This window comes from Centroberyx gerrardi, chromosome 4 (assembly GCF_048128805.1).
Source record: "Centroberyx gerrardi isolate f3 chromosome 4, fCenGer3.hap1.cur.20231027, whole genome shotgun sequence".
Taxonomy (NCBI): Eukaryota; Metazoa; Chordata; class Actinopteri; order Beryciformes; family Berycidae; genus Centroberyx; species Centroberyx gerrardi.
Genome location: NC_136000.1, coordinates 29,307,809 through 29,334,453, shown reverse-complemented (window position 1 = coordinate 29,334,453; position 26,645 = coordinate 29,307,809). Strand labels below are relative to the sequence as shown.

General features: G+C 42.9%; 2 protein-coding genes across 2 annotated transcripts; one reads left to right on the top strand and one right to left on the bottom strand.

The window, feature by feature from the left end:
- Window positions 1-1,728: 1,728 nt before the first annotated feature.
- fanca (FA complementation group A) lies at window positions 1,729-26,625 on the top strand. The gene is made up of 42 exons (XM_071911272.2): window positions 1,729-1,958; window positions 2,696-2,808; window positions 3,422-3,518; window positions 3,704-3,858; window positions 4,303-4,398; window positions 4,524-4,597; window positions 4,781-4,890; window positions 5,025-5,135; window positions 5,365-5,428; window positions 6,357-6,469; window positions 6,566-6,642; window positions 6,930-7,071; window positions 7,427-7,560; window positions 7,840-7,950; window positions 8,175-8,270; window positions 8,556-8,618; window positions 9,170-9,237; window positions 9,578-9,638; window positions 9,989-10,038; window positions 10,536-10,606; window positions 10,786-10,884; window positions 11,271-11,404; window positions 11,539-11,609; window positions 12,510-12,609; window positions 14,355-14,542; window positions 20,245-20,341; window positions 20,450-20,653; window positions 20,788-20,861; window positions 21,016-21,148; window positions 21,309-21,371; window positions 21,856-22,025; window positions 22,130-22,235; window positions 22,549-22,608; window positions 22,696-22,800; window positions 23,090-23,205; window positions 23,324-23,489; window positions 24,174-24,236; window positions 25,370-25,463; window positions 25,635-25,710; window positions 25,919-26,084; window positions 26,159-26,257; window positions 26,424-26,625. Exons 1-42 carry the CDS (start codon window positions 1,898-1,900, stop codon window positions 26,520-26,522), a joined length of 4,350 nt encoding a protein of 1,449 aa, XP_071767373.2. The 5' UTR covers window positions 1,729-1,897; the 3' UTR covers window positions 26,523-26,625.
- LOC139921086 (olfactory receptor 6N1-like) lies at window positions 15,778-16,713 on the bottom strand. The gene has a single exon (XM_071911242.2). It carries the CDS (start codon window positions 16,708-16,710, stop codon window positions 15,778-15,780), a length of 933 nt encoding a protein of 310 aa, XP_071767343.2. The 5' UTR covers window positions 16,711-16,713.
- Window positions 26,626-26,645: the final 20 nt, after the last annotated feature.

The following is a 26,645-nucleotide window of genomic DNA, read 5'->3' as shown; positions in this document are numbered from 1 at the left end:
TGTTTCAACACACTATCAAAGGTTGCATCCCAGCTGGAAACAGTGTGAACCAGCATCCAGCACCAGCAGCTTGTCCCAGGCTCTTATTTTGCTCTCTATGCATTTGAATCAGGGGCTTTTTTCTTTTTTTTAAAAAACATTTTGGTTTCCTTTACTGCTGCTGGAGCCTGATTTTAGCATTCATCTGCAGCGATGAGCAGGGTTTGAAGTGGGGGATCTTGACCAGAGGGTGCTGCCTTACATATTAAAACACAGAGGAGACACACACACACACACACACACACACACACACACACACACACACACAGAAAACACTGCTGAGCTCTCCATCCAGTCATTTGTTAATCACATCTTTGCTTGCATCATGTTCTGGTAGATTCATCCCTCAAGTGACAGCGTGTCACTCTTGATTCAGACAGGTGAAAGGAGCTGGTACTGTAACTGAGCGTGTGTGTGTGTGTGTGTGGCCAGCCGCCCGGCTGTCTCGCCCCCGGGGTGTCAGTGTCTGTCGTGCTTCACGGGGCTGACGGGTGACGATGGCGAGTTCGCCTCCGTCTACCCGCCTGTCCTTGTTTGGAAATTCTATCCTGCACATTAGCGGCACAATAGGAAGAGAGAGAGAGGCGGCCCTTAAAAAATGCATGAGGACAGATTGCATTAAGTTTTCATGAGTTCCTTTCACCTGCTCCCGTGAGACGGTTTCCCTGCTGAACTGCCGCAATGAAGCCGGGGAAGTCCAGAAAATGCACAAGAGAGGAGGAGAGGAGCATTCTGGGAGAGTACAAGGGAATATCTTCGCCCTCACACCAAGGGCGAGCTGGAACCTGTTGGCGCATAGTCATTGGATGTCAGCTGGGTTTGGCAAGGTGTGGCGCACTCCATACCTCGGCCTGAGCGAGTCCATGTTTGATCTTGTAGTTTTATCATCAAAGATCAAGCAAAAATCAACAGAAATCTATTTGGAAGGTAATCAGAGGAGAATTCAGGAGCAAAGTTCCCTCTAAACTGATAGTTTGGTGACCTACATCTAATCATTTAGCACTTTAACCCAATAATAATCTTGCCAGTCATCAGTCGTTGCCCCACTTGTGATCTGTTTCTATACACAGGTTTGGAAGCTGATAATAACACTGTAGGGTTGGGTAAACTGACGCTCCTGCTGCGCACATTCAATTCAATATCAGTTCAAAGAAATGGGAAGTAGGCCCACTTCCCATTTCTGACAGAGTGACAGAGTGACAGAGTGACAGAGTGCCTCTAATGGACTGGCTGCTGCTATTTACCCTCAGTCAATTAATGGTGTGGGTTGCCAGGTCTGTTTGTTGACAGGAGAAGAAGAACAAGGAGCAGAGATCAACAGAGAGAAAGAGTGAAGGACAGAGACAGAGGAAATGTTAGCCCTGCCAGCTTTGTTATTCATTGATCTGCTTGTCTCCTGTCCTGTCTGGGGAGATTGATCTGTTGTTGAATTCCCTTTACTGGCACTCATTAGTAATGCTTATTTATTTTGCGAGCCCAATATATTCCATATACTGTAAAATACTGTGTATGCATATTTTGGCATATTGATACACACGCACGCGCGCACACACATACCTCTTTCAGGACATTGAAACTCAGGGTTCATTTTTGTTTGTCCGGGCGACATGCTCAATCCTGATTGGCTCTGGCGTGGACCAATGAGAGAGCAGAGGGAGAAGAGCGCGAGGAGAAAACATGAAAGTGAGGGTGAACCAAAACAGTTTCGCCGCAGACAGAATCGACTAACTAGCGAATATAGAAGACTTTTTCATAATAATTAATTAACCATACAACGTATTATCATTAATTGAAAACACCGCAGTAGCCAGAAAAGACGACATGCTCTAAATGTTAGTTTATTCACAGTTAAAGCAGAATGTCTCTGAGTGCATCGTGTAGCTCCGTCTCCCAGAAAAGGACTCTGTCGAGCCTCCTTGGTGAGTTGACAGCTGGAGTTGTGCTCCTTGCTAAACGAGTCTCAGTAACAACATTATCTTATGTGAATACAGAACTGAAACGCACTGAACAAATACTACAAGTCTATTCCCATTATCTTCCCCGAGTCATTAGGAGCCACTCTTAAATTCGGCTCATATATAATCCACCAAGCAGATTTTATTTCAATAAAATACTAACTTGTAAAGTGGCCCACCGCGGCGAATCAGTTAAAAAAGTTGATATCTTAAATAAGCAAGTGCTGCTTGGTGAATGCTTTGTACGCCGAATTCAGAAAATGTCTAGAGTCATGTTTTAAGGAGTATGTGCCATGATTGTTTTATTGTTTGTTAGTACTAGCAGTGTTTGTTTGGAGCAGTTCCTGTGTTTCACGGTTAGAACATGAGTACATTTCCGAGTGAGTGATTGGTACTGCTGCTTAAGAATAGTTTTTGTTTTGAAAGGAAAATAAGGCGATACAAGTACTACAGAGCGAGACAGGACGTAGTTTTTTCGTTTACAGGAAGGAAGGAGAGGAAAAAGGCGACGAGGCAGTTGTGCTTTTATCCACAAGAGACCCCGCCTAATTCTTTTACAATAGCACTTTAGTGTTATGCTACTTCCATATAGTATAACGCTAACAGCAGTGCCTCCTATTGCCGTAAAGCTGATCCCCACTACCTGAAATAAAATAAAATAAATACACATTGTGTTATTTTACCTGCCTGTCTACACCCAGCTGGTCGTGTGGTGAAGAGGCCGAGGCAGGAAGACGGCCAGCGGCTGCAGGAGGCAGCCGTCCAGCTGCTGAACCAGCAGCAGAGCCTCTGCAGCCTGCTGGAGGAGGCCGGGGTGAGTGGAGGGACGACAAATCCACTAAGGCTGCACATTTAATTAAAAGTTCAATAATAATAATAATGAAATATCGATGTTAAATATGTAATAAAACCAGTTAAAGGTGCTATGTGTAGCTTTTTAGCAGACATCTAATTAGCGACTATTTTACACAGGTGAATGCAATCAAGCTGCAATCAACATGTTATTACATTATCCAGCAATTTATTACATTAACAGGTTTTTATTACATGTTCAACCCATTTAGAGGGACATTTTGTTACAGTTTGACAGGTTATTACAGCATCTGGCAGTTATTACATTATCAGGGAATGGTAGTTTTTTAGCATTATAATGGAGATCAAAGACCAAGCAAAAATCACATCAGGGCAACATTCAGGACCAAAGTTCCCTCTAAGCTGATTGTTGACCTACGTCTAATAATTTATCACACTGACCAAATAATAGACAAGGTGTTTCTTCTATGTAAGCGGGTTAGGGCATTTGCTCCTGATTATTTGCCAGTGTTTGATATGTCAGTGTGTCTTTTTTTCCCTTCATCATTTTTATCTCATCTTTATCCTTCACCCGTGTATCTTCACTTCTTCTCATCTTTGAACTCTTTTTATAGAGTCCAAACCCACGCAATCTTTTCTGCAAGGAGAATGCAGAGCAGAGAGGGGCGGCGTCTGAAGGCCTCCCATCAGCCATGGCAGGGTCACTCCTGGGTGAGCGATTTGAAATGCGGCACAGCGACGTGTATACACTGACGCTGTTGAAGCAGCGGCGCTCTGTAGTGAGTCAGTGTGTCTGTGTGTTTGTGTGTGCGGCGCTCTTAAGTGGGACAGGGATCCAAAATTAAACAGAAAGTCTTAAAATGTCTTATGTGTGTGTTTACATTGTGCGTTCCCAGTGTGTGAGCTGAGGCGTCAGGCCGGGCAGCTGGGCGTCCCCGTGGCGGCTCTGTCCGTGAGGATGGTGCTGGAGAGACTGATGGAGATCATCAGAACTGAGGAAGAGGAGGAGGAAGAGGACAAGAGGAGAGTGCTGCTCACCTCCTCTCAGCGAGTTAGTATCTCACTGTTGCGCTGTGACAAAATTCTTGGGGGAACACTGAAAACTTTTTGAAAAGATCGGCATGAAAATGGTCACATTTAAAGAAACAAAACATACTAAATTGGTATTGAATTTGGTTGAATTGAAATTGAAATTTCAGTCACATCTCTACACAACTATAATCACACTGTACAGTCAAGACACCAGCACCTTCAGTATGCTAATGAGGTTGTGTCATTCCCACAGAGTGACTTGGCTTTTTCTGGTTTACTTGCCTGCCGCCACAACTTTACTCTCGCACCAGTTCTGCATGTAGGAAATGGTTGCCAAATCACTTCTATCAGTCGGTGGATCATTAATTCCGCCATGTCATTTAGCGTTTAGAGTGCAGCAAGCATGTCAAATGTGAATTGTCTATACTTCAAGTCCCATCCCTGGTGTGGATGTCCTTTCCAGACCCGGCTGTGTGTCCTGCTGCAGTCCAGCAGAGAGCTGCTGTCCCTGGGAGCCCTCTGCCCCGAGCTGCTCTGGCAGGAGTACTGGAAGGCTCAGGTGTGTGAATGTGTGAGAGAGAGAGAAAGAGAGTGAGAGGGAGAGTTTGGATATATAGTGTTTGTGTGTATTGGTTTGTACTAATAAGTACATGAAATAAGTAATTGAATGTGGTGTCTTTACAGAAGCAGCCCAAGTTGGAGGTGGTGTACCATCTTCACTCTCACAACATCCTCACTCTCAAGTACATTTTAGAGAGGTAGAGAATTATTATTATTTTTTATGAATGTTGTTATGCTTTACTGATCCTCCAAGGGGGAAATTCACCCTCTTGTTGGGGTGAACGTAAGAGGATGGGGGAGATTACTATACAAACTAGAGAGGATTCCAAGTTTACCTCGCCATTCATGTTTGTCCTCTGGTTCCCTCTTTCTCCCCTCAGTGATGAGGCAGTGAGGTCATGGTTGGTGTCTGAGTTGAAGGCGCTGTGTGGCTGGATGGCTCCAGAGGACCAGCAGGAGGCCAGACAAGTCCAACGGGAAGTGCTATCCAGTAAGAAACATCACTGGGATTTCTCAGTCATTGTCTATCCAAATAAGCACTAATACGCCTCAATTACTTCATCTTAAGAGAAAACACAGTATGCAACCTTTGCCTAAAGACCCTCTTGTCTCCCTGTATTCCAGCGGTGGTCGGGGTCTTGGTGGGAGCCGGGTTTGAGGGGAGCCAGGAGCCAGCAGCACCAAACAGGAGGGTCTCCCTGCTCTGCTGCTCAGTGCTGGACCACATGCTCGCCTGTGAGTCCGCCTTCCCCCTCTCCCACCCGCTGTAACGCTGTGGTGCAGCTGTATTCCTGTATTGATGAAATATTTAGATCCCTACTTTAACTCATACCTCTGGGCTTTATGATGTGGGATCTGAAACGTTTCCCCCTAGTCTCCAAACTGCTGAGAAATCCTACTATACTTTTTAATAATTCCTTTGTCTTGATTTTCAACATATTGTTTCCCCTCCTTCCTTCTTCAGGGCTTCTGGACACCATGGATAAGACACAGACCACGCAGTGTGGCAGAGCGGGAGCTGAACTATGGTTGTTTTCATTTTATTATTTCAGATCAGATTTCTTTTCTTCTTCTTCTAAGAGAAACCGGAGAACAAAATGTTTCCTAATGATTCCTCATACCGTAATTACTGGATTAGAAAGCAAGAAGAGATATGAGGCCTAGTGGTAGCTTCAAAAGTAGAGCCTTATAGATAAATACCAGTGGCCATTTTATTTGCTACACCTAGGTACTTGGTAGAATAGCCTTTTTCCTCCAGAACAGAATTCTTTGAGACTGGAAACGTTCCGCAAGGATCTTTGCTCAACGTTGACTCGATAGTATCACGTAGTCCCTGCAGATTTTCCAGCGATGCATTCTTGCAGTGTAAAAAACCCCGTTCCACCTCCTCCCAAAGGTTGAGATCCGGGGACTGTGCCAAGAAAACATTCCCCCGCACCATAACACCACCGGCTCCAACCTGTACCGCTCACTGTCCCGTTCTAACGTTAAGTGGAACAGCGGCTGTCTCTGAGCCTCTCCAGCCTGTCTGCGCGCTTCATGCAGTGAGTCACAGCCACTTGACTCACTGTCTGGAGGAGCGAGAGACAGGGGGGTAAACCGAAGAAAGTGGCCACTGAGTGTATAATGCAGGAAATGCATTATTTATCAAGGTGTAGTAAACTGCATCCACTGGCTTTAAAGTATAATTGTCTTCATAAGCAAATACAGACAGGGCAGTGGAATGTATGTGTTTTTCAAAAGCGAACCATGCTTTGTTTCTATGCAAAAAGCTCATTTTGAGCCCCGGTTTTTGAGCAAGGTGTTCCACATGGGTCTTGAATGATGATCTATAATTTAGATGATCTCCCCACCATGCTGCTCTATGGTGAGAGGCTCACAGCACAGGGTCACACAGTGTTGGTTTGTGTGGGATATGGTCTCCGTCTCTCACCCACCCTCCCTCTGTCTGTGCAGGATCCAGCTGTTTGACGCGTCGCTGTGCGGAGCGACCGCATCACCAGCGGCCCTTCGCCGCTTCTTCACACACTCCCTCACCAACGCTCTCACCTATAAACCTCGACTCACAGGTAAAAGCAAGTCGCATGTTGATCTTCGTGGCCCTTCTTAATGATCACTACTTCCATTCCTAAGGACATAAAGCGAACAAAAACATATTTCCTCAGTGTCGGATGCCATCGCCATGCAGAGCGAGTGGAGCTTCGCTAAAGCCAGTCGGTCGCTGACCTCCCTTTTTCGTAAGGTAAATAGATTTGCGAGCCTCCAGTGCTAGTTTTGTTTGTATAACTTGTTCATGTAAGAGGGCGTGTACACTTCTGTCTCTCTCCTGAGAATATATCCTACTTGGCCTCGCTGTCAGTCTCTAAATTCCACAATGATTTGTGAATTTCTGAGGTCTCTCTGTAAATCACTGTGGTTTTATTTATTTTTTTGCTCTGTGTGCTGTCACCCTACCAGTTTTCAGTGCTATTCTGTGTATAGAATCATGTACTGTGTGAACTGAACTTTTTTGTCGTGTTTCCGCCGCAGCTGGCTGTCATCTTCAGTGTAGAGGAGCTGCTGTGTCACCTGCAGCAGGTTTTGGAAACGCACGAGGTCAACTGGCAACACGTCCTCTCCTTCCTCTCTGCTCTGCTGGTTTACAACCCCGACGCCCAGCCCAGCCTCAGAGGTAAACAATAGGGTTTACATCATGGGACTGAAGAAAAACGACAACAACGACGACAACATGGAATCTGATCAAAATGTCTCATTACAATCAATTGAGGTTAAGGTCTTTCCATAGACAACCAGTGTAGCATTGATCAATTCTGCCATAATTATGAAATCAAACTGCATCATATCCATCATATCATCATACCACATTTGACTGACCCAGATCTGATTTTTAATAAAAGGACAATATCAGCCCTATATATTGGCAAACCAATATATCAGTCTAACCCTAGTAAACACACAGATTTATACACATTGGCATTCATTGGCATTCATTCAAGACAACGTTGTCTTCTCTCTCTCTCTGCCAGAGCTGCTGTCCAGGCTGCTGAGCTCTGCGTTTGACGGCTACGACTTGGAGAACATGATCACTGCCTTCCTGCTGGCGCGCCAGGGAGCGCTGGAGGGGCCCGGCTTCTTCCCCTCCTACAGCGACTGGTTCAAGGTTTGTTCTAACCCTACTAGTCAAACTAGAAATGTTGATTGATGAAGTGCAGGTGGCAGACTATTTCCAAAGTGGATGACTAACATTTTTGAATGAAAGCCTTCAGATGTTTGAGGAGCTACTGGGTTCAGGAATGCCTGGATTTGACTGAATGTTCCCTGACTCTTTGTTATAACACTTCTCACCTGGCTCTCTCTCCTCAGATCTAGTTCATCCTTTTTTTTTAATCTATTGTCACACCTTTTGGTTTATTATATTCCTGTCAATTACTTTTCTCAGATGTCTTTCGGAGGGGCCAGTGGCTACCATGCGGCCAGTAAGAAATCTTTGGTGTTCCTGCTGAAGTTCCTGTCTGACCTGGTGCCCTTTGACCCCCCACAGTACCTCAAGGTGAGCTTCGGGAGGTTTCGCTAGTCCCTGGGACATTATGGGGTGGCATCATTGCACTGGACATAAGATATATAGTGTATATCAGATTAGATTAGATGAAACCTGTAGGATCCCTGTGGGAAAATTGGATTGTTGAAGGATTGTTGTACTTCCCATGTGAACACAAACCCTTTTTCTACCCTCCTGTCCGATCAAGTTAATTTCTCGTCATTTTGACCTCTCAGGTTCACATCCTGCATCCTCCCTATGTGGCCATGAAACACCGCAGCCTCCTAATGGAGTACATCTCCCTGGCTAAGACCAGGCTAGCTGACCTCAAGGTAAGGAATGGGATCGATAAATCATTACCACATTCATTTTCTGGGAAGGGGAAGGGGGTGGGGGTTAGGGTTAGTAGCAATACTCATCCAACGAGGTTTATGGGATTTTTTCAACTTTAAAGGAAAAATCCACTCTAAAACAGACCTCACATGTGTTATTCTCATTATGCTGGACAGCTAGATGTAGGATTTGTGATCACGAATGCTAGAGACAAGACTCTGCAGACTCTGGCATTATCCATGATGATTTTGTGTGTGTGTGTGTGTGTGTGTGTGTGTTTGCAGGTGTCAGTGGAGGACATGGGTCTGTATGAGGATGTTTCTGGGGCAGCCGGAGCACCAGTGCAGGTAACAGTGACACCAAGTGGTGTGTTTGTGTACTGATGTCTGTTTGTTTGTGTTGTCGCCTCAGCACCACAGTCTATGAGAAGCAAATGTAGGTCAGTCAGTCAGGACCCCCCCTCCACACACACACACACACACACACACACACAGACAGTCTGTTGACTGTTTTTGTAAAGCACAGTTATCAGACGTGTGTATGTCTGTATGTGTATGACCCTCCATTCAGTGCAAATGTCAAGCATGGTAGAAGCAAACTGCTTGTAAATAAGTTCAAGAGGTCATTCTGTACAAATGTCTGTAAATAAACAGATCTAATTCTGAAGAGAAATGGAATGTGGAAATGGATTGCGTTATCATCAGTCTTCATAAGGGTAGAAAGATGAGGAAAGTCCTACAAATTGTTGACATTTTGTGCCTCTGTCTTTGAAAATGGGTTATTTTGAAGTCTGGGCTGGGGGTTAGTGAATGGAGGTACGTCAGTGGAAGTATAGTAGTATAAACCTGTGTGTGTGTGTGTGTGTGTGTGCGTGTGTGTGCAGTGCCAGGCTCTGCAGGACGTGGACAAGGCGGTGTCTCTGTTTGAGAGCGCAGGGAGAATCTCTGCCGCAGTCATGGAGGCCAGGTATTCAATCCGACTCAATGGAAGCAACCCAGTTTCAACTCACCAGCAGCACGGTGTAACATTTCATCACTGGCCTCTTTGTCAGCGGGCTGCATTCATAAAGTACATTAGAGGATCTGTGGGTCCTTAAAAAGTCTGAAATACAGCTTTTAGAGGTGTACATGCCAAAGATGTTTTAGTATCTTCATATCTGCTGTACTAAACACAGTTGGACTTTTGACAGATTTTGTTTCTTTATTTTGGATGTGATATCTGTCTTAAAGTTAATTCTAAGTTGCTTTAAAAAGGGCTCCGAAGCCGAATTTGACCACTAATCAGTGACACTCCTGTCCTCTGACAGTATTTTCCGGAGGCCGTATTTCCTGACGCGGTTCCTCCCTGCTCTGCTGACGCCAAGAGTGGTGAGAAACGTCATTTCAGTCCTTGCCATTACCCTTCTGTACATGAACTGCCTCGTTTTGGTTTCGCACTATCTCAGTTTGGATCCAAGTGTGCATTCATGAACAAACCACATATAAACCACATAACAAATGGGGAATATTTTTAGGAACTCTGTATCTTAAAGCGTTAAAGAGTGACAGTAGTTTGAAGAAAATCAGTTTTTACAGTTTGTATAACCAGTAATTAAATCATACATGAACTAGAAACACTGTTTATGTCTTTCTACAGGAAGTTTCTTAGTTATATTGTAGTTGTAAATGTGTGCTACATGCCAGATTTTCACTTTGAACTCTGTGTCTGTCCATTACAGCTTCCTGTGAAGGCCGATGCCCGCATGAGTTTCATAGAAGCTCTGAAAAAGTGAGTTATTATCTGAAGGTTGTAAGCTATTCATCACATAACTCCGCTAATTTAGTGTCATCTTTTAAGTCGCATCTCAAAATACATTTTTATCGACTTGCATTTACGTAATTGTTTTTGATTTTGCCCACTTTTGACCCTGCGTTATGTTTTTTTTTTATCCTATTATGTATTTTTTATTCTAACCAATTTTCTCTTTTGAATGCGTTTCCTATTTTATCTTCTTATATATTTTGCTTTTCTTGTTTTTACACCTTTTGTAAATGCTGCTTTTAGATAAGTGCTGCATAAATAAAGTTTCTTCTTCTTCATATGGCAATGTCTTTATCCCTTGTACCTTACAGTACAATGACTGCATATCTTTTTTTAACAGTCAGTATGGGCCTTATGGGAATAACCATTGGATCGTTAGTGGCATGCTCTACAAATGATTGTACATCTATAATAATTTAAATGTATATTTTGACTATTATGACAATTGTTTCTCTGTTTTTCAGAGCGGATAAGATCCCCGCTGCCCAGTATTCATCTTATGTCGAGTCCTGCCAGAGACAGCGGCAGCAGGAGAGTGAGTATCCTTACTTCTCCTCATACGCTCTCATAGAGGTGAGTGATGATAATGTATGCCATTTAGCGGATGCTTTTATCTAAAGTACACTACAGTAGCATGGCGCTGCTCACTGAGTAATACAGGACTGCAGCAGGTTATTTATGTATGTCTATGGCTGAGCTGCGTTGTGCTTCCAGGGAATGCGCTGTGTGTGGAAAACCACGATGATCCTCTGGAGGTCCTTAAAGTTCAGCTGCAGGAGTTCAGAGAGCTGGTCGTTGAGGGCAATGATGGAGGTAGGTAGATGGAAGGGAGACACGTCAACACACACACACATCCACAGAGACACACACAATTAGTCTTATTTACTCTGGGAATGCGCTACACAGATTTTAGGCTGATTGTAGCCATGATTTGCACAAAAAGGACAAATAAGGAAGTGTTGAAAGAAAAATGCTCCACCTCACGTCGGTTCTAAGCCATTACAATAAAAGCTTTTTTAGATACGAAGCTTCAAGTCTCTTCTCTCCTTATTGGGTTCAGAGTGCCTCAGACATTATAGATACAGCTCAAGAGTTTAGTTTATTCTCACTGGAGGTTCTCATTCTTAGCGCTCGTATCTCAGTTGTTTTCCACTAAGCCCAGTCTCTTCGAATCTCTTCATTTACAAACCCGTCCTCAGAGGTGTCGGCTCAGCTGTCCAGGATCTCGCACACTCTCAGCGCCATCTTCCCGGACCGTCCCGAGGAGCCGATTGGCCAGACGGTCATCAAGCTTCACACAGACACACCCCTGTCCCCTGAGCTTCATGTCAATGTATGAACTTCCCTGTATGAACTGTCAACAATTTCATTGTCTTCTTTGTATACCTTGCTGTCCTCTGTTTTTTGTCTTGTTCCAGCTGTGTCAATTGGCTGTGGTATGTTACCTTCTGTCTCTTGTATCCTCAGGTGGTCAATATGATCCTGAGAAACTTCTGCCAGTGTATGTTAGACGCTTCCCGAGCAAACCCACCTAACAAGTAAGACTTTACAAATTCTCATTTTTGCTGTGGCAGCAGAGTGATTCCTGTTTACTTAACTGATTCACAGATTGATCGGTTGGTCAGTTGATCGATTTCTTTCTGATTTACTCAGCCTATTGCAAAACATACTTCTAAAAGAACAATCTCCCAAGGCTGTCACCTGCTTGAACCATATCATCACAGAATAGATGAAGCCTACGTTGACAAAACCTCACAGAACATATCACTTGAAGCATAAGTACATCAGTAGTAGGGATGGGACGATATATTGAAATTCAATATAGCACGATACAAAAATGTGACAATACGTATCATGGGACAGAAAAGTGAACGGTAATATTAACTCCATGTTATTCTGCTGCAGTAATCACAAATGAGACGCTTGTCCATCACAATTTCACAAGCTCTCCATCCAAATGATATTATTTACACTTTGTAATGACATTTTTAAATTGTTGTTTACATTCTAGCAGCCAATGCCATCGCTAGAAAGATTTGTGGCTCAGAAATAAACAGAATTCTGCACAGTCAGACTTTGTTGTCATTGAACCTTTATTTATCGTGGTTGTATCGAATCGTGAGATAAGCATATCGTCCCATCCTTAATAAATACGGTATCATGCACAAAATATATAGAGTTATCGCAGGGAAATTTCTTTGTTCATATCAGGCTTCCCATACAGTCTGGAGAAGTATGGAAAAGGAAGGTTTTTACAATTTGCTGTTCTGGAAAAAATAGATTTTTTCAAAACTGATAATGTGTAGTAACCCTGCCAAATGTCATAATGCCACTGTAAAACTCAGTCACTTGACCTTTTCAGTCTTGTTCTCTACATGTCTGTATTATGTAGTTTGAGGGTTGGACTGTGGCTCATCATGTCCTCTGTCTGCCCCCAGACAAATCCCGTGGGCTTCCAGGTTTGTTAGCGTTCTGCTTGGTAACACACAGCTGCTCTCCAGCCTCACACACAGACTCTGGGACCTATTTCATAACCAGGTACATAACCAGGCCTTCATGTGGACGTCTCTCTGTGTCTCTTTAACTCTGTGTCTGTCCTGTCTCCCTCGCCCTTTCATATCTTGTCTGGCTGTCTGCGTGTCTGCAAGTTTCTTCCTTAGATAAGATTACATTAGATAACATTTTATTGATCTTCATTCGGAAATTGGGTCATTGCAGCAACAAATAATAGGATACAGCAAAGAAATAAAATTAGGGTACAAATATTAATAGAGAAAATTGTGGGTATTAAACATAACGCAATTGACAGTTAAAACACTAGAATGTATTATGTAAAATATATAATGTAGTGTAAAAATATATGAATTACAGCATGTATACAGGATGTGACGAATGACATTGAGACGAGGAAAAATGTATGAAAAATATGTATATGAAAATATATGCAGTATTAATATAAGTATTATTGTATACTGTATGTATGAATACTAGAAAATGATTCCATAGATTCTTTGGAAGGTGCTGAGTCCAATCCATGTACCACTTTGTCCACCATATTGGATTTTACCATTTTGAATTCTTTAAGAAACACTTTTTTCACATCTCCTCCTAGGCCGTTCATCTGATTCACACGAAACTTGGTGTGCACAATCCTGGACCGTCCTCTTTCAAAGTTGTATAAAGGTCATTGATAGGCCAATTGGTTTGGCATTTATCCACCAATAAACTTTTAACGAAACACGCCCAAACACTAAATTGGCTATAACTCATTGACCATTAATCCAATTAAGCCAAAATGTGAAACACATGTTGAGGAGTGTTGCTTGAACACGCCCACAAAAGCATTTTGAGCTCTACCACTAGTGGGCGCTACAAATGCAAAAAGTTTATATAGATAGATTTTTCTGAAATTTTGTGCACATGTTCTAGGATCATGTCCAAGTCGATCCATGCAATTTGGTCGTGATTGATGAAAGTGGGCGTGACTTATTGCATAATAACCAAATCTTCATAAAGTCAAAACTTCAAAAATTCATTAAAAATCAGCTGTATGTCCAAGAGAGATGAAATATTCAGGACATGTCGGCTGAAGTGAGATCAATCTTTCGTACACTGGTACCTACCCCCGATTCTGAAGTCGCCCCCCTCTGTTTATAGCAAAAACTGACTGTGATCCCACAGCATTGTCCGCCTAAACTGTACGTTTTTTAAATCGTCATACCTTAATTAGTAAACAGCCAAAAACTTCATATCTTTAAAACTGAGTGTATGGTAGATTGAAATGTGCAGCTGCAAATATGATATGTTTAAAATAGTTTGATCAATCATTTGATCGTCTTTAAAGTCATGTTTAAATTGATTAAAGGAGGACACTAATACAGTTATAATGTTCTTTCTGAGGCTTTCAATATGGGTTGGACTATCACCTATGACCAATCACTTGTCCCTTTGTTTGATTTTCCTACTCTGAACAGCAAAGTGGAAGTTGGCAGAGTAGTTAAGCCCCTGATGAACTGTGATCATTTTGAAGCTTAATGAAAAGTAAATCAACACTAAATCACATGTGCAGAAAACTAGTTTTACTTTAGTTCGTTTCTCCTCAATAAAACCGTAACAGGAGTTTGGTTCAGTAGGTAAAGCATCGGCCTTTGTTTCTTGTTTCCTTTCTCCCTCCTTTCTCTCCTTCATTCTACCCATCATCATCCCTTCACCTCTGATTTTCTCCATGTCATTCATATAAATAAATACACTCTCCAGTTTAACAAACCTCCTGTTGTCCAAAGGGGTCATCGCTGAGCGCCGCGCACGTTCTCGGTCTGGCAGCGTTTGTGGTCCACCTCCACGCCTCCAACTCCCAGAGTCCTCTGGTGCAGACGGTCCCGGCCCTGCTGCCCACGCTGGTGCCCGTCGCCGAGGCTCTCGGTTCGGCCCTGGTCTGCAGCACGCACACCAACATGCTCTTCTGTGTCAGGTGAGGGGCTGCAGCGCCATGAGGGCGTCTGAAGGCAGGATTTAGTGCTGATATTGAATATCTTTGAATTTGACCATTTTCACGCCAAAAAGATTTTTTAAAAATGACAAGTATTCAGTGTTTTCCCCAGAATTGTATTCTTGTTAGGGTATAAAAGCCTCTGAAACAGCATTTACACCATCGTGGGACACTAAAACTCTCCATTGAAACCCAGGATTATGATAACAACACAACAACAACAAAAAACCGTATTTATGCATATTTGCAAAAATAACTTTCTCGGGTGAATACACTGTCCAGATTGTTCGCATACACAAACACACACACACTTGTAGCATTAACGTTGTGTATGTGTTGATTATGTCAAGGCATCAAGACAAACAAAATATCTGTAAATATAGTCAAATGTAAAATATGCATCCTACATCTATCACAGGCAATATAATCAATAACATGCTGCAAAATGTGTTTTGTCATGAAAACGATTTATCATACAGGAAATATGGTGTGTATGGACTATAAAATACAAAACTGAATAAGTGTGTTCACATCTTGAGAATGCATACTTGTTGACTTACTCCACTGTATTTGTTAAAATACAAGTGTAGAACACATTTTGAACAGGAGTATTACATTTCATATGTTTGACATGTAAATCATATGTAAGAAAATTATTATTATTTTACCTGCCTTGGCCAAAAACAGTTGGCCTTGGGAAATAACAGCATTTGTAGCATTCGGTTCAGTTTGAGCTTATTGCAGTTTCAAAAAAGAACCAATATATCAACAAAATATTTCACATGAACTATTTATTATTGTTGAATTTATAAATGAACAAACACGTTAATGCAAACATTTATGCAGCTGTTCTACTTTGCCAAAGTTAAGTCAAGCATGTGGTGTACAGTATATCATGAATAGTCCTTATACTGCTGCTGAATGAATGTAGGAAAAAGGCAGGAATTTTCGTTAATTACTGTTGACATATCAAACTATTTCTTCATTAGTACAAAGGGCTGATCTTATTACTGTATGAAGGGTATTGATTAAACAAAAAAACTCCAAAGTATGAATTGAAACAAGGTGTTTTTGCAGTTACAGTTAATGTCATTTAAACAGAAGTGATGTGGGCCACAATTTGTGGTATTAAACATGTAGGTAAGAGTAAAACCTGTGCACCCATAATACAGAAATGTTAGTTTGGAAAAGGGATAAAAGCTGATGAGAAGTGGTGATTACTGAACAAGTCGTTTTAGTCGGAACAGCGCCCTAAGCTGCTGAGAGATCTCTCGCATTTTGAATCCATATATGAGAGGATTAAAGAGAGGCGGAATGACTAAATACTGAATAGACATCGCAACACGGAAGATATGCGGCATGTCAGAAGGAAGCCTATTTTGAATCACCTCAAACAGAGAAATGATAGTGAAGTTACTGAAAATGAAGAGGTGGGGGAGACACGTCTGGAGTGCTCCCCTTCTGAAGGCTTTGGACCTCCTGAGGCAGATCATCAATATCCTCGTGTATGAAAACAGGATGAATATCACAGGCGGAAAGATGGCAATCACCATTATCAACAGGCCGTATAAATTGTTCATCCTCCAGTCCCCGCAGCTCAGTTTGACAAGCGAGAAATTATCGCAAACGATTCTCGCCAGCGTGAACTTGCACAGTTTCAGTCTGCTGGTCATCACGGCCGCACCTCCGACCTCACAAACCGGCAAAAGCCAGGCCAAGATCAGAATTAGTTTGACAGTGTGCGTCTTGATGAACGCGTGATAATGGAGCGGCTTGCATATGGACACGTACCTATCGTACGCCATCGCCGACAGCAGCGTGAATTCGGAAGCGGCGTACACGTACAGTAGAAACCCCTGGAAGATGCAGGCAGGATAAGAAATGGTTTGATTAGTGGAGAGTAAGTCTATCAGAAGTTTTGGATAAAGAGCCACGCTTCCTAAAAGCGCATTCAGTAACAAAGCGGCAATGAAAATATACATGGGTTCATGAAGGCTCTTATGAACACAGATGAGAGAGAAGACGATGCCGTTACTGCAGACGATAAGAACGAAGAGCGCGAGCGTGATTAAGAAATACAAATATCGGTATTTCAGCAGATGCACGTGCCCTCCAAGTGTAAGATATGTCGCATTTACATAGCCGTCCATGTGGAGAGATTTTGTAAAAGCTACGGCAAAAACATTTAATTCAACATTTCATATGACAAATGTATTATTGTGGTCAGTTCCCTTTCAAAATGTACCGCTCCTCAAGTTCACTCTCTCTGTTCTCCCAGATGTGTTCTGCAAACGGTCTTGTGATGAAACTACATGTCAGTAGCAGTCTATTGATTACGCCCGCCGTCAAAGTTTTTATCAGGTTCTCTCATCCTCAGCGGGTCTCATTACAGACTCCACGCAGTTCACCGAAGTACTGACCGAGTCTTCGTGTGGAGAACAGACCTCGTGCCCTTAAGATGATTTCTTTATCGTTGCATCATTGATGTTGCGTGCCTCCTTCTTTCTGAACAACGCCTGAGACCAGGGCCGTCGCAGGGGGGGGTGCGAGGCCCTGCTCATTGACATGCATGCGCATGAATCACGGTCACACGCACATAGCTATTCTAGTTCTACTGCACGCGTAATCTCGGTGCAATACATTTTTAACAAGTAGAATAATACAGAATCATCATGCACATAGTCTCAGCTATGACTTTTTGCTATTATAGTCTTTCAAAGGAAAAAAAATCAACTGTAAAACTATTGGCTTTACATCATCAAGTCAGCTCAGCTGTCACTTTATTTTGGCATGTTGAAATATGACAGTATGTTACAATTCAATATTTCAGGTCTATAGCCTACATTTCATTCAGATTTTAGATCATTTTTCAGACCGGTCATTACACGTAACCTACGGTCACAGTCACATGCATGTAGCTATTCTAGATCTACTGCAGGCTGTACAATACGGTAATATATAGGCAATACATTTTGAACAAGTAGGCTAGAATAATACAGAATAATGTCTAAGCTCATCACTTGTTGCTATAGTCTTTCAAAGGAAAAAAATCTACAGTAACACCCACTGATGACAGTCATCTCATCTGTCACTATTTTGACATGACATTTCTATGGAAAAATGACAGGTTAATAAAAGCTGGAATGTTTCAATTCAATATTTCAGGTCTATACATTTCATTACGATGTAGGATTATTTTTTCATACTGGTCAGGTCATACACGGCCTAGCCTACTGTAGTGTGCACTCTACTGTAACTCAAACAAATGAGATCGACTCACCATACACATAAATGGATTAAGTGAAAGTCACTTTCCTTGCTTTCTTGGCCGCAAACTCAGCAATAAAATCCTTGTAATCCAGCTTGGATGCAACATCCTTTTCAATTGATAGAAGGGTGAGCCCACATAGTCTGTCCTGCGACATGGAGGTGCGCAAATAGTTTTTAATTCGTTTCAACTTTGAAAAGCTTCGCTCGCCCGATGCCACCGTTACTGGGATAGTCAATAGGATCCTGAGCGCAATCTCACAGTTGGGGAAGGTTCCTTCAATCCTTTTGAGGAAACAAAGTGTTTGAAGTGCTGTAGTTGTTCCAGCGAGATGGAGCATGCACTACGTAACGACGCAATATCTAAAAATTATTTGTTAGATTTTTTCATGTGACCTTGACTATGCATAATGGAATTAACAAAACTGCAGGATTGCAGGCCAGGCGCGAGGCCCTAGAGGCGCGAGGCCCTGTGCGGTCGCACACTTCGCACAGCCCATGCGACAGTTCTGCCTGAGACTATGAGAAATACCTTGCGAGGTCTAAAGTATCGCCCTTGAGAAAAAATTCTGGATGTGCACAAAGTGTAAAGACACAACACTCCGACCTTTCATAGGAGGTCATACCTCAACATTTGTTTTATGTTTTATGTTTTACTAAAAGTTCAGATTTTAATTTGGGATTAATTCTGCTGCTCTATCGTTCACGGCCTGCGATGAATTCACTTAATTGCGCTACGTGTCGCATTTTAACATCAATAAAATATTAACACATTTATTTTGAGACATTAGTATAATTACCGTAAACAAGCAAGACCATCGCCAAGAAGATTGTCAGGCTCTACCGGCCTCTACACTGAATTTTACATTGCTCTTCCAGTGTAAACGGAGCTAAAGCTTTCAGAGTTTCTGGCAGTGGCAGATGATGGAAGGCCAATGGAAAAATCACTTCCAACATGTTGATCCTCTTCAGTAAAGACAAAGACGCCAGGCATGGGGAGGGCGGACAGAAAGGTTTATGGGAAATATCTTAATTTTGAGAAACACTAGCAGTAACAACACCGTTGGTTTGAGATGGAGGCTACCAATCAAATCCACCATGCTCTCATTTGTTTATAGTAATTATATCAATGTATCACAACTAATTTGACAATGATAATATTGATGTTTAAAACTGCTACACCGTTAAATAATGATATTAAAGAATAGAAATTGTTGCTCCCTGTATTTTGCTGTCTTTTTTGTGGAGGAAGTTTTGAATATATTTTTATTTCATAGAGAATCAGAGTAGGTTTTAGTATTATAATTGTCATGGACAAGCAAATTGTGTCTGCAGATAGGACTTTAATGTTAAAAAATCAATTAGTCGCATTAATGTATAAATGAACAGCTGTGGGTCTTCCTTATTTCTAGATGTTCTCTCTTGCACTCACTTTAACTTTGACCGTACTCTTTATTGGAGTCCAGGGGCCTTCTGTCCCAGCCTCCCTGCAAGAGATGTGTCCCAGTACCCCCCCCTCCCGCCTCAGACAGACACAAAAACCACACCCCACTACCACACTATCTCTAAGGAGTGTCTATGTTTTGGTGGCGTTCCCTGTTTGTTCCCTCAGGCTGCTGTAGTTCTAATTTGCTCTTCAGGGGATGAGGAGATACTGTTGACCGATGACCCGCTGTCCGAATCAACATGTTTACTCTTTAACATGCTACATTGGGGGATACGGCACAGTGGACCACTACTGTACATCTAACCTTAATTACCAGTCACTCTTCAAAGGCATATCAGGAAATTATTCTCTTAGGTACCTATTAAGAATGTGCAAGGATATACTTTAGTCCAGTGACATTTAAATCCAGTTTTTGTTTTGTAGATTTTAGTAAAGCCCTCATGGTTGGTTACTTTGCAATCTGTGAGGTGAAATTTTGTTTTAATTTTGAATATTGTTTGACTTGAAGACTTTTGCCAAAAAGAGAATTATGGTCAACAAGAGGCTTTAATTGATCGTCCCAGTCCCCTGTAGTGATAAATAATAATTTCAATAAAATTCTCTAAGCCTAGCACATCAACATATTGCAAAGGCTACACTTATCAATAAGCCATCCCTCCGCTGATCTTCTGCCTGGAGGTGAAAGGTCACAGAGTCGTGCGTCTCACCCGGCCGTTCAGCAATGTCCTATTGTGGCGAACAAACTGTAGCTGACTCATTGAAGGACTTATTGGAATACTTGTCAGAATATTATCATCATCAAGGTATGACCCATAGAGACTGAGCGGTAAAATCTCTATGATGTGACCAGTATTAGCGTCATCATGTTTTGATGTTGTCATCATTAGGATGTTGTTGCTGTTGTCATCAGAATTTGATCATAGCATGTGAGCGGCAGTTTGACTCGTATATTTTTCTTGTTGCTGACCAGGTTCTGTTTGGCGGCTGTGTGCTACGGGATCTGCAGAGGCGACTCCTTGCCTCAACACCAGCAGCAGGACTACGTACCAAACAGCCTCTATAAGAAGGTATCACTTTCTGACATTACCATTCTCCTTTTTAGGTCCTTTTTTCAGTTTATTATTAGCTGTACAACTTTAAAACTAAATGCATGTAACTGTGTCTATATGTTTCAGCTGCTGTACCTCATCCCAAGACTGCTGCCTGAAGCTAGAAGGACTCCTCTCACCGGCGAGGGTCCAGAGGGCGAATACCATGAGGAGGATCACCCTGGACTGTGGAGGAGCACTGCAGACGCCAACACGACCTGGAGGAAGTCTGCTTGGCATCTGTGGAGGCACGCCGCTTTCCGTCAGTTAGTACAGATACCACAATACCAGGTATGACCGAATCTATTGGGTCGTGGATTAAGCCTTGCCTTTCTAAAATGATTTTCTTCTACAAAAATGATCTATAGCTTCACTGAGCATTGGAGAGCAACCATGCAGCTTTGAGTCTTTTGTTGTTTGTGAAGTTGTTTTTCTCAGAATGGCTGGCCACTGAGCTCAGAGTGCAGAGAAATGAAGATGCCCTGCCTGACCCAGATAGGTAAGGAAGAATTACACGCACTGCATATTCATTTGATTGTACCATGTCTAAAGGCACCTGTGTGTGTGTGTGTGTGTGTGTGTGTGTGTGTGTGTGTGTGTGTGTGTGTGTGTGTGTGTGTGTGTGTGTGTGTGTGTGTGTGTGTGTGTTGTAGGCAGGAGTACCAGCAGTGGGCCTGCCTGGAGCTCTACCTGTCCTGCCCTGTGGAACAGGGAGGCTGTGGAGGCGACATTAGGAGCCTCTGCGCTCATATCCTCAATGCTATCATGGACCAGCAGTCAGGGTTGGTAGAATTCTTTCCATTGGAAAAGTCTTGTACGTCATATGTAATGGAAAATTAAGCTTCGTGCTGTTACACACACACAATGTAAATGTAATTTGTTGCTTCCATTAATATAATCACAGTGCTGTATATTTTCTGTTAACAGTGGCCAAAGCCGGGAAAAGCTGGATCAGAGTGGAGTGTCAGAAACAGGCACCTGTCTTCCAGACATCCTATCCAGATTACAGGTGTGTGTGTGTGTCTCACCAAAATGGCTGACAGATGTTTAACCAAAAAACAATTATACTGGTGTGAGCTATGTTCCTAACTACATTTGACTGGGAGTTGGGCTGGTGATTAAGAGGACCATTATGCTATGTATGTATGTAGAGAGTTGGATATGTGTGAATGGTGATGTATTTTTTTGCATTGCCATGCAATATGTGTATGTATATGTGCATATAGATATATATGTATACGTATATGGGATTATGTGTAATTGTGCATGTGCAGATGTATGTGTGTATCTATAGATCATGTCAAAATGTACCTCATCTCAAAACTGTGTAAAAAGAATTTCAGTAAAATCAAAATAATGTAAAAACAAAGTGCTATATGTCCTCCAAAGCGGGGGGGTGGTGGAGGGGTCAAATAAAAAAAAAAAATTATACTGGTGTGATGCATGTGTGTGTGTGTGTGTGTGTTACAGTAACACTCACTGTGTCTGTGCAGGAGCTGGTCTATGAGATGGAAGTGAGCGGTCACTCTAGCAGAAGCAGAGTCGATGTATGTGACTTCCTGTTTGAGCTGGCGTCCCAAAGGTGCTCCTCTACCGTGACCTCCGATTCACCGAGCATCAGCGGGGAGCTCAGCCTGCAGCACGCACTGCAGACATGGAACAGGTACACACACAACACACACTGATGCATAACACGCAGATCATCTGTGGTGTCAGCTGTGGGGCCGCTGAAACCTTTTCGTGTGTGTGTGTGTGTGTGTCACGCAGAGTATTGCTGGCCCTCCCAGCAGTGTCGTTTGTTACGGTAAAGAATGAAGGAGGAAGGATGACTCTGGACTGCCACAACCTGATAGAACATGTCAACCAGCATCAGGTGAGCTGCTGGATTCTTTCTATTGATGAAGTACAAAAAAGTAGTCACAAACCTTGTGACAACCAACACGGTGATTGATAACATGCAAAGAGGGGACGACATGTTTATTGTTGCCTTGTACCTACATAATCTGTAAGTCAAGTGTAATGATGATTCTGTTTGTGAAATACACCTTTAGTAAACTAGACTTAACAGTGGATGGGTTGTGCGGTGTTGATCTACAACATCTCCTCACTACCTAATAACCGCTACAATGCCCGTGTCTTTCTTCTCTGTCTGCCTTTCTTTCTTTCTGCACTTCTTTGTGCGTCAGAGGAAGGCGTGCTCTCCGGCTGGCTTGCTGCCCTACCATGTAACGGCACACTTCCTGAGAGTGAGAACTGCATTTCTGAAATCTAAAGACAAACATGTTTTTCTGCTGTTTGAGCTCTCATGAGATTAGACTGTGTCTCCTCCCCAGGGCGTGCTGAGTGCCGGTGTGCGGTGCGGACACTCGTCCGAAGAAGTCAACAAGGCCTGGTCTCAGATCAGTCTCCGCTGTCCTCTGCTCCTGGTCTCCACTGTGGTACTGTCTGTTCTTCATATAGCTAACGAAATGAATGCACCTTTCCTTGCTGATCTTAAGGCCTTGACGCTAGGGTTTGACTGATTTTTGTTTATTTGTTTTTGATGCCAAATACCATTACTGATACCATGACAGCGAGATTTTAATTGGTTGAAGAAATTCAAGAGACTTAACGCATTGAAGCTCGGCATTTCTGTCACTAATTGTAACTTATGTCCAGTGTCTGTTTCATGATTTTAGTCATGCTTACTGTGTGTGTGTGTGTGTGTGCGTGTGTGTGTGTGTGAAGCACTGGTGGGAGCGTGCATCTCCAATGCTGTTGTCATTGTGGCGTCACCTGTGTGATGGAGATCCTCTCCCGAAGCAGCTGCAGCTCCTCACGGACTGTCAGCACTGGGTCTGCAGGTAAAACCATTTCAGCCACTTACTTATGCACTTAAACAAAGGCTGTGGAAGTGGGACCCAAAACAGGCCAGTCCACCAGTGTTTTTTTGTTTTTTTTTAACCCTTTTGTCGCCCGCAGCTCAGGGAAGGGCATGTCATCCCCAGTGCCTGCAGCTCCGGCCCTGCTGCTGGCCGCCGGCCTGCACCGGGCCTGGGGAGGCGGCGGGGGGCGTCGGGGGGAGAACCGGGGCTTCAGAAACACCCTGGAGATGCTGGGAGCAGAGAGGGAGAGGCAGTGCCGACAGGTGAGAGCACATAACTGGGTTTCTCACACTAATTAAGTGAAACCAGCACCATAGCACCTGCATCACATCGCTAGCTTGTCTGGGAAGCTAAGCAGGTCTGGCTGTGGTTAGTCCTTGGATGGGAGACCACCTGGTGCTGGAAGTGGTGTTGGAGGACTAGTAGGAGGTGCTCTTCCCTCTGGTTTCATGAATAATATCCCCAATGCCCCAGGGCAGAGACAGGGACTCTGTCCTGTGAGTGAGCACCGTCCTTCGGATGAGACGTTAAACCGAGGTCCTGACTCTGTGGTCAATAAAGAGCGTTCTGGCACAAACTGGCTGCCGTGCATCACCCAGGTGGGTGCTACACACCGGTGGTGGATGAGTTGAGTTGAGTCGTGTGTCCCCCACCCCGATTTGTGAAGCGCTTTGAGTACTTAGAAAAGCGCTATATAAATGTAATCTATTATTATTATTATTATTATTAAACCAACTGATTACCAGGAGGGGGTAGAAAATGGCCGCAGATGGTAGATTTGACAGTCCTGAAGGAGATATTGGTCAGTCCAAGACCTACTGGGATTCAAGAGGACAGACTTAACCGATTCCTATCATGATCTGCTGCATGCAGTGTGACCTTTGACCTGACATTTGACCACTCTGTGTGTTTTCCACCTGACCTTTTTTTCTCATTCCTCCTTCCAGGTGCTAGTTTTTCTACTTTTCCTATGTATAAATGACCTTATCTGGACCTTCCTGTATCCTCAGGTAATGTACACACACACACACACACACACACAGATACATAAACACTCTTTCTCTCACACACAGGGCTTCAGACAAAAAAAGACAAAACAAAACCCATTTCTTTATCTAGCACTTTTCTGTTATACATGAACATTGTAGATACCAGGGTTTACAGTTTGTTTCACACATTCATTGCATTGGATGGTTTTCAGCCCAAATATAGTGGAAACCAGATTGTTACCGCTTTAGAGAAACAACATTAACAAAGTAGGAGTAAAATTTTTAGGTCAAGGAATGTAGGAATTGAAGCTTATTCTACTGATTCACTCATTGCAATGTCCTCTGGATAAGAGTTAAGAGTTATGAGAGCTAAGTACTAAATAAATAAAATAAAATAAGATTAGATGTAACTTTAATGTTCCCTGTAGGGAAATTGTGTTGTTGGAGCAGCAAATGTTGAGAAACAGTAAAGAAAATAGAGTAGAAATAGAAAAATAGAATGTAAACAAGAATGTAGCAAGTGGGGGTTATATAAACATACACAACTCACAGTGTCAACACTAGAGCGTGTTAAGAAGAATGTACGAATAAAAAGTCTGAAAAAAATATGGATGACAGCATTATGAAGGTGTGCCAAACAGCAGTACAATTTACTGAGGTTAAGAAAGAATGAATGCAGTATACAGTATGTATGATGGGAAAATATATCAAAAATAGGAATTATGTTCAGTATGAAATGGGTGGAAACTGTATAAAAATATCAATATATATATGCAATATATAATAATGAGAAGGAGTTGTGAATATGAAGAAAACAGATGTGAATTTACAGTAAGTATATATGATTTCCCTGCAAATCCAACCTGGTGGCTCACAATGTAAAATGCAGTGTGGAAGCTACCAACGTTCTCAACAATAGTCTCATATGCTAATTACACTATTGTCTCAAAGTTAATATGATAATGGTGTATTGATGTTAAAATGCTACAGCAGCTTTAAAACCCAACACCTTTTATCACATAGCATTGACAATAAATGGACAAAAAAACCTTTACACTAATTAATAGTCTTTTAGTTGCGGTGGCAAGTTGACCAGCCTCACCTATTGAATGGAGGGGGTCACTGTTGTGTTTTGTCTGTGATGGTTTCTGTAGGAGAAGAGCCATCAGAGAGCCAGGGCGTTGTGCACAGACGTCCTGACTGTGTTGGTGGACTCTCCTGACTGGCTGCTCATCTTTAAGCCAAACGGTAGAGTACAACGTTTCTAAAACCTTGGTTCGCTCCACATGCGCTCAGTAAAAACATAATAAAAGGATTGACACCAGCTGGTAGTGTACATCTTTTTTGCTGGTATTTGTTTTATGTGTATATTTTTGCATTGTTAAATTCATGTGCTGTATCTTTTTCCCCCCGCACTAGAACAAGGTCTTTACCAGTCGGTTACCATGGTGACACGAGATGAGTGCACTAGGCTGATGCCATTGGCCTTCTACAGGTGAGTTTTTCAACAAGTCGTTTTGGTGTGGCTAGTTTAAGTGTGGCTTTATTGGGGGAATAATAACCTGGAATATGGTGTTTCATTCAAATACCAATGTAACTTGCATACTGTACTAAAAATACTTTATAAATTGTTATTGCAGTTACGCTTTGTAATTTTTGTATTATCAATTATTGGAAAAATGGTCTTTACTGTGTGTGTGTAGCCTGTTGCTGCAGCAGAGTGCTGAGCTGCTAGACAGGGCCGTCCGGTGTCCAGGCTTCCTGCATACTGCTGTCCTCTGCTACATCAATTTGCTCCAACTCTTCCTGGACGGGGACACGCCTAAACCGAGCTCGGAACCCCACGCCAACCAGGTGACTGAGCCTCGGGTATCTGTTCATACCAGAGGGATGGTCTCCACACTTCACATTACTGAATTCAAACATATGATTTGTACGGTCAGGCGGAGCCATCCCAGATCTTGAGCCGAGCCCAGCAGTTTCTTCTTAGGACGATCTCTCAGACCTCCCCGACCGCTCTCTCCTCCAGCCAGCTCAGACAGGTAACCAACACACACACACACACACACACACACACTCCACTGACTACATTCATTCCCTAACCTGCCTGCATGAAGTCAGAGCCCTGCAACATCATCGTATCTCCACTCCTCTCCCTCCCACTCCTTCCTTCCCTCCCTCCTGCCCCCTCTCTGTCTGCTGGTCTAGCTGGAGTCACAGTGTGCAGAGCTGGACCCCGAGGTGGCAGCAGCCCTCTCCCTGCACCTCGGCCCCGACAGCCTCAGTCAGGAGATGGACTTCCTCTGAGCGGGTGAGGAGCGGGCGTTCAGGCAGAAAAACTTCAAAGCTAAAGGGAATGTATGGTTGGAGGCTCGTTGGAAACCTCTTTACTGCTTACTATGCAAGTCTCAAATGAATGTTGATATCCAG

Excerpts from the sequence above, each read along its gene's own strand:
- fanca (XM_071911272.2), top strand. The coding sequence starts at position 1,898 with ATGTCTCTGAGTGCATCGTGTAGCTCCGTCTCCCAGAAAAGGACTCTG. Across the intron at positions 20,342-20,449 it reads CAAACAGCCTCTATAAGAAG|CTGCTGTACCTCATCCCAAG; the intron begins GTATCACTTTCT and ends TATATGTTTCAG. Across the intron at positions 21,372-21,855 it reads ACATCCTATCCAGATTACAG|GAGCTGGTCTATGAGATGGA; the intron begins GTGTGTGTGTGT and ends GTGTCTGTGCAG.
- LOC139921086 (XM_071911242.2), bottom strand. The coding sequence starts at position 16,710 with ATGGACGGCTATGTAAATGCGACATATCTTACACTTGGAGGGCACGTG.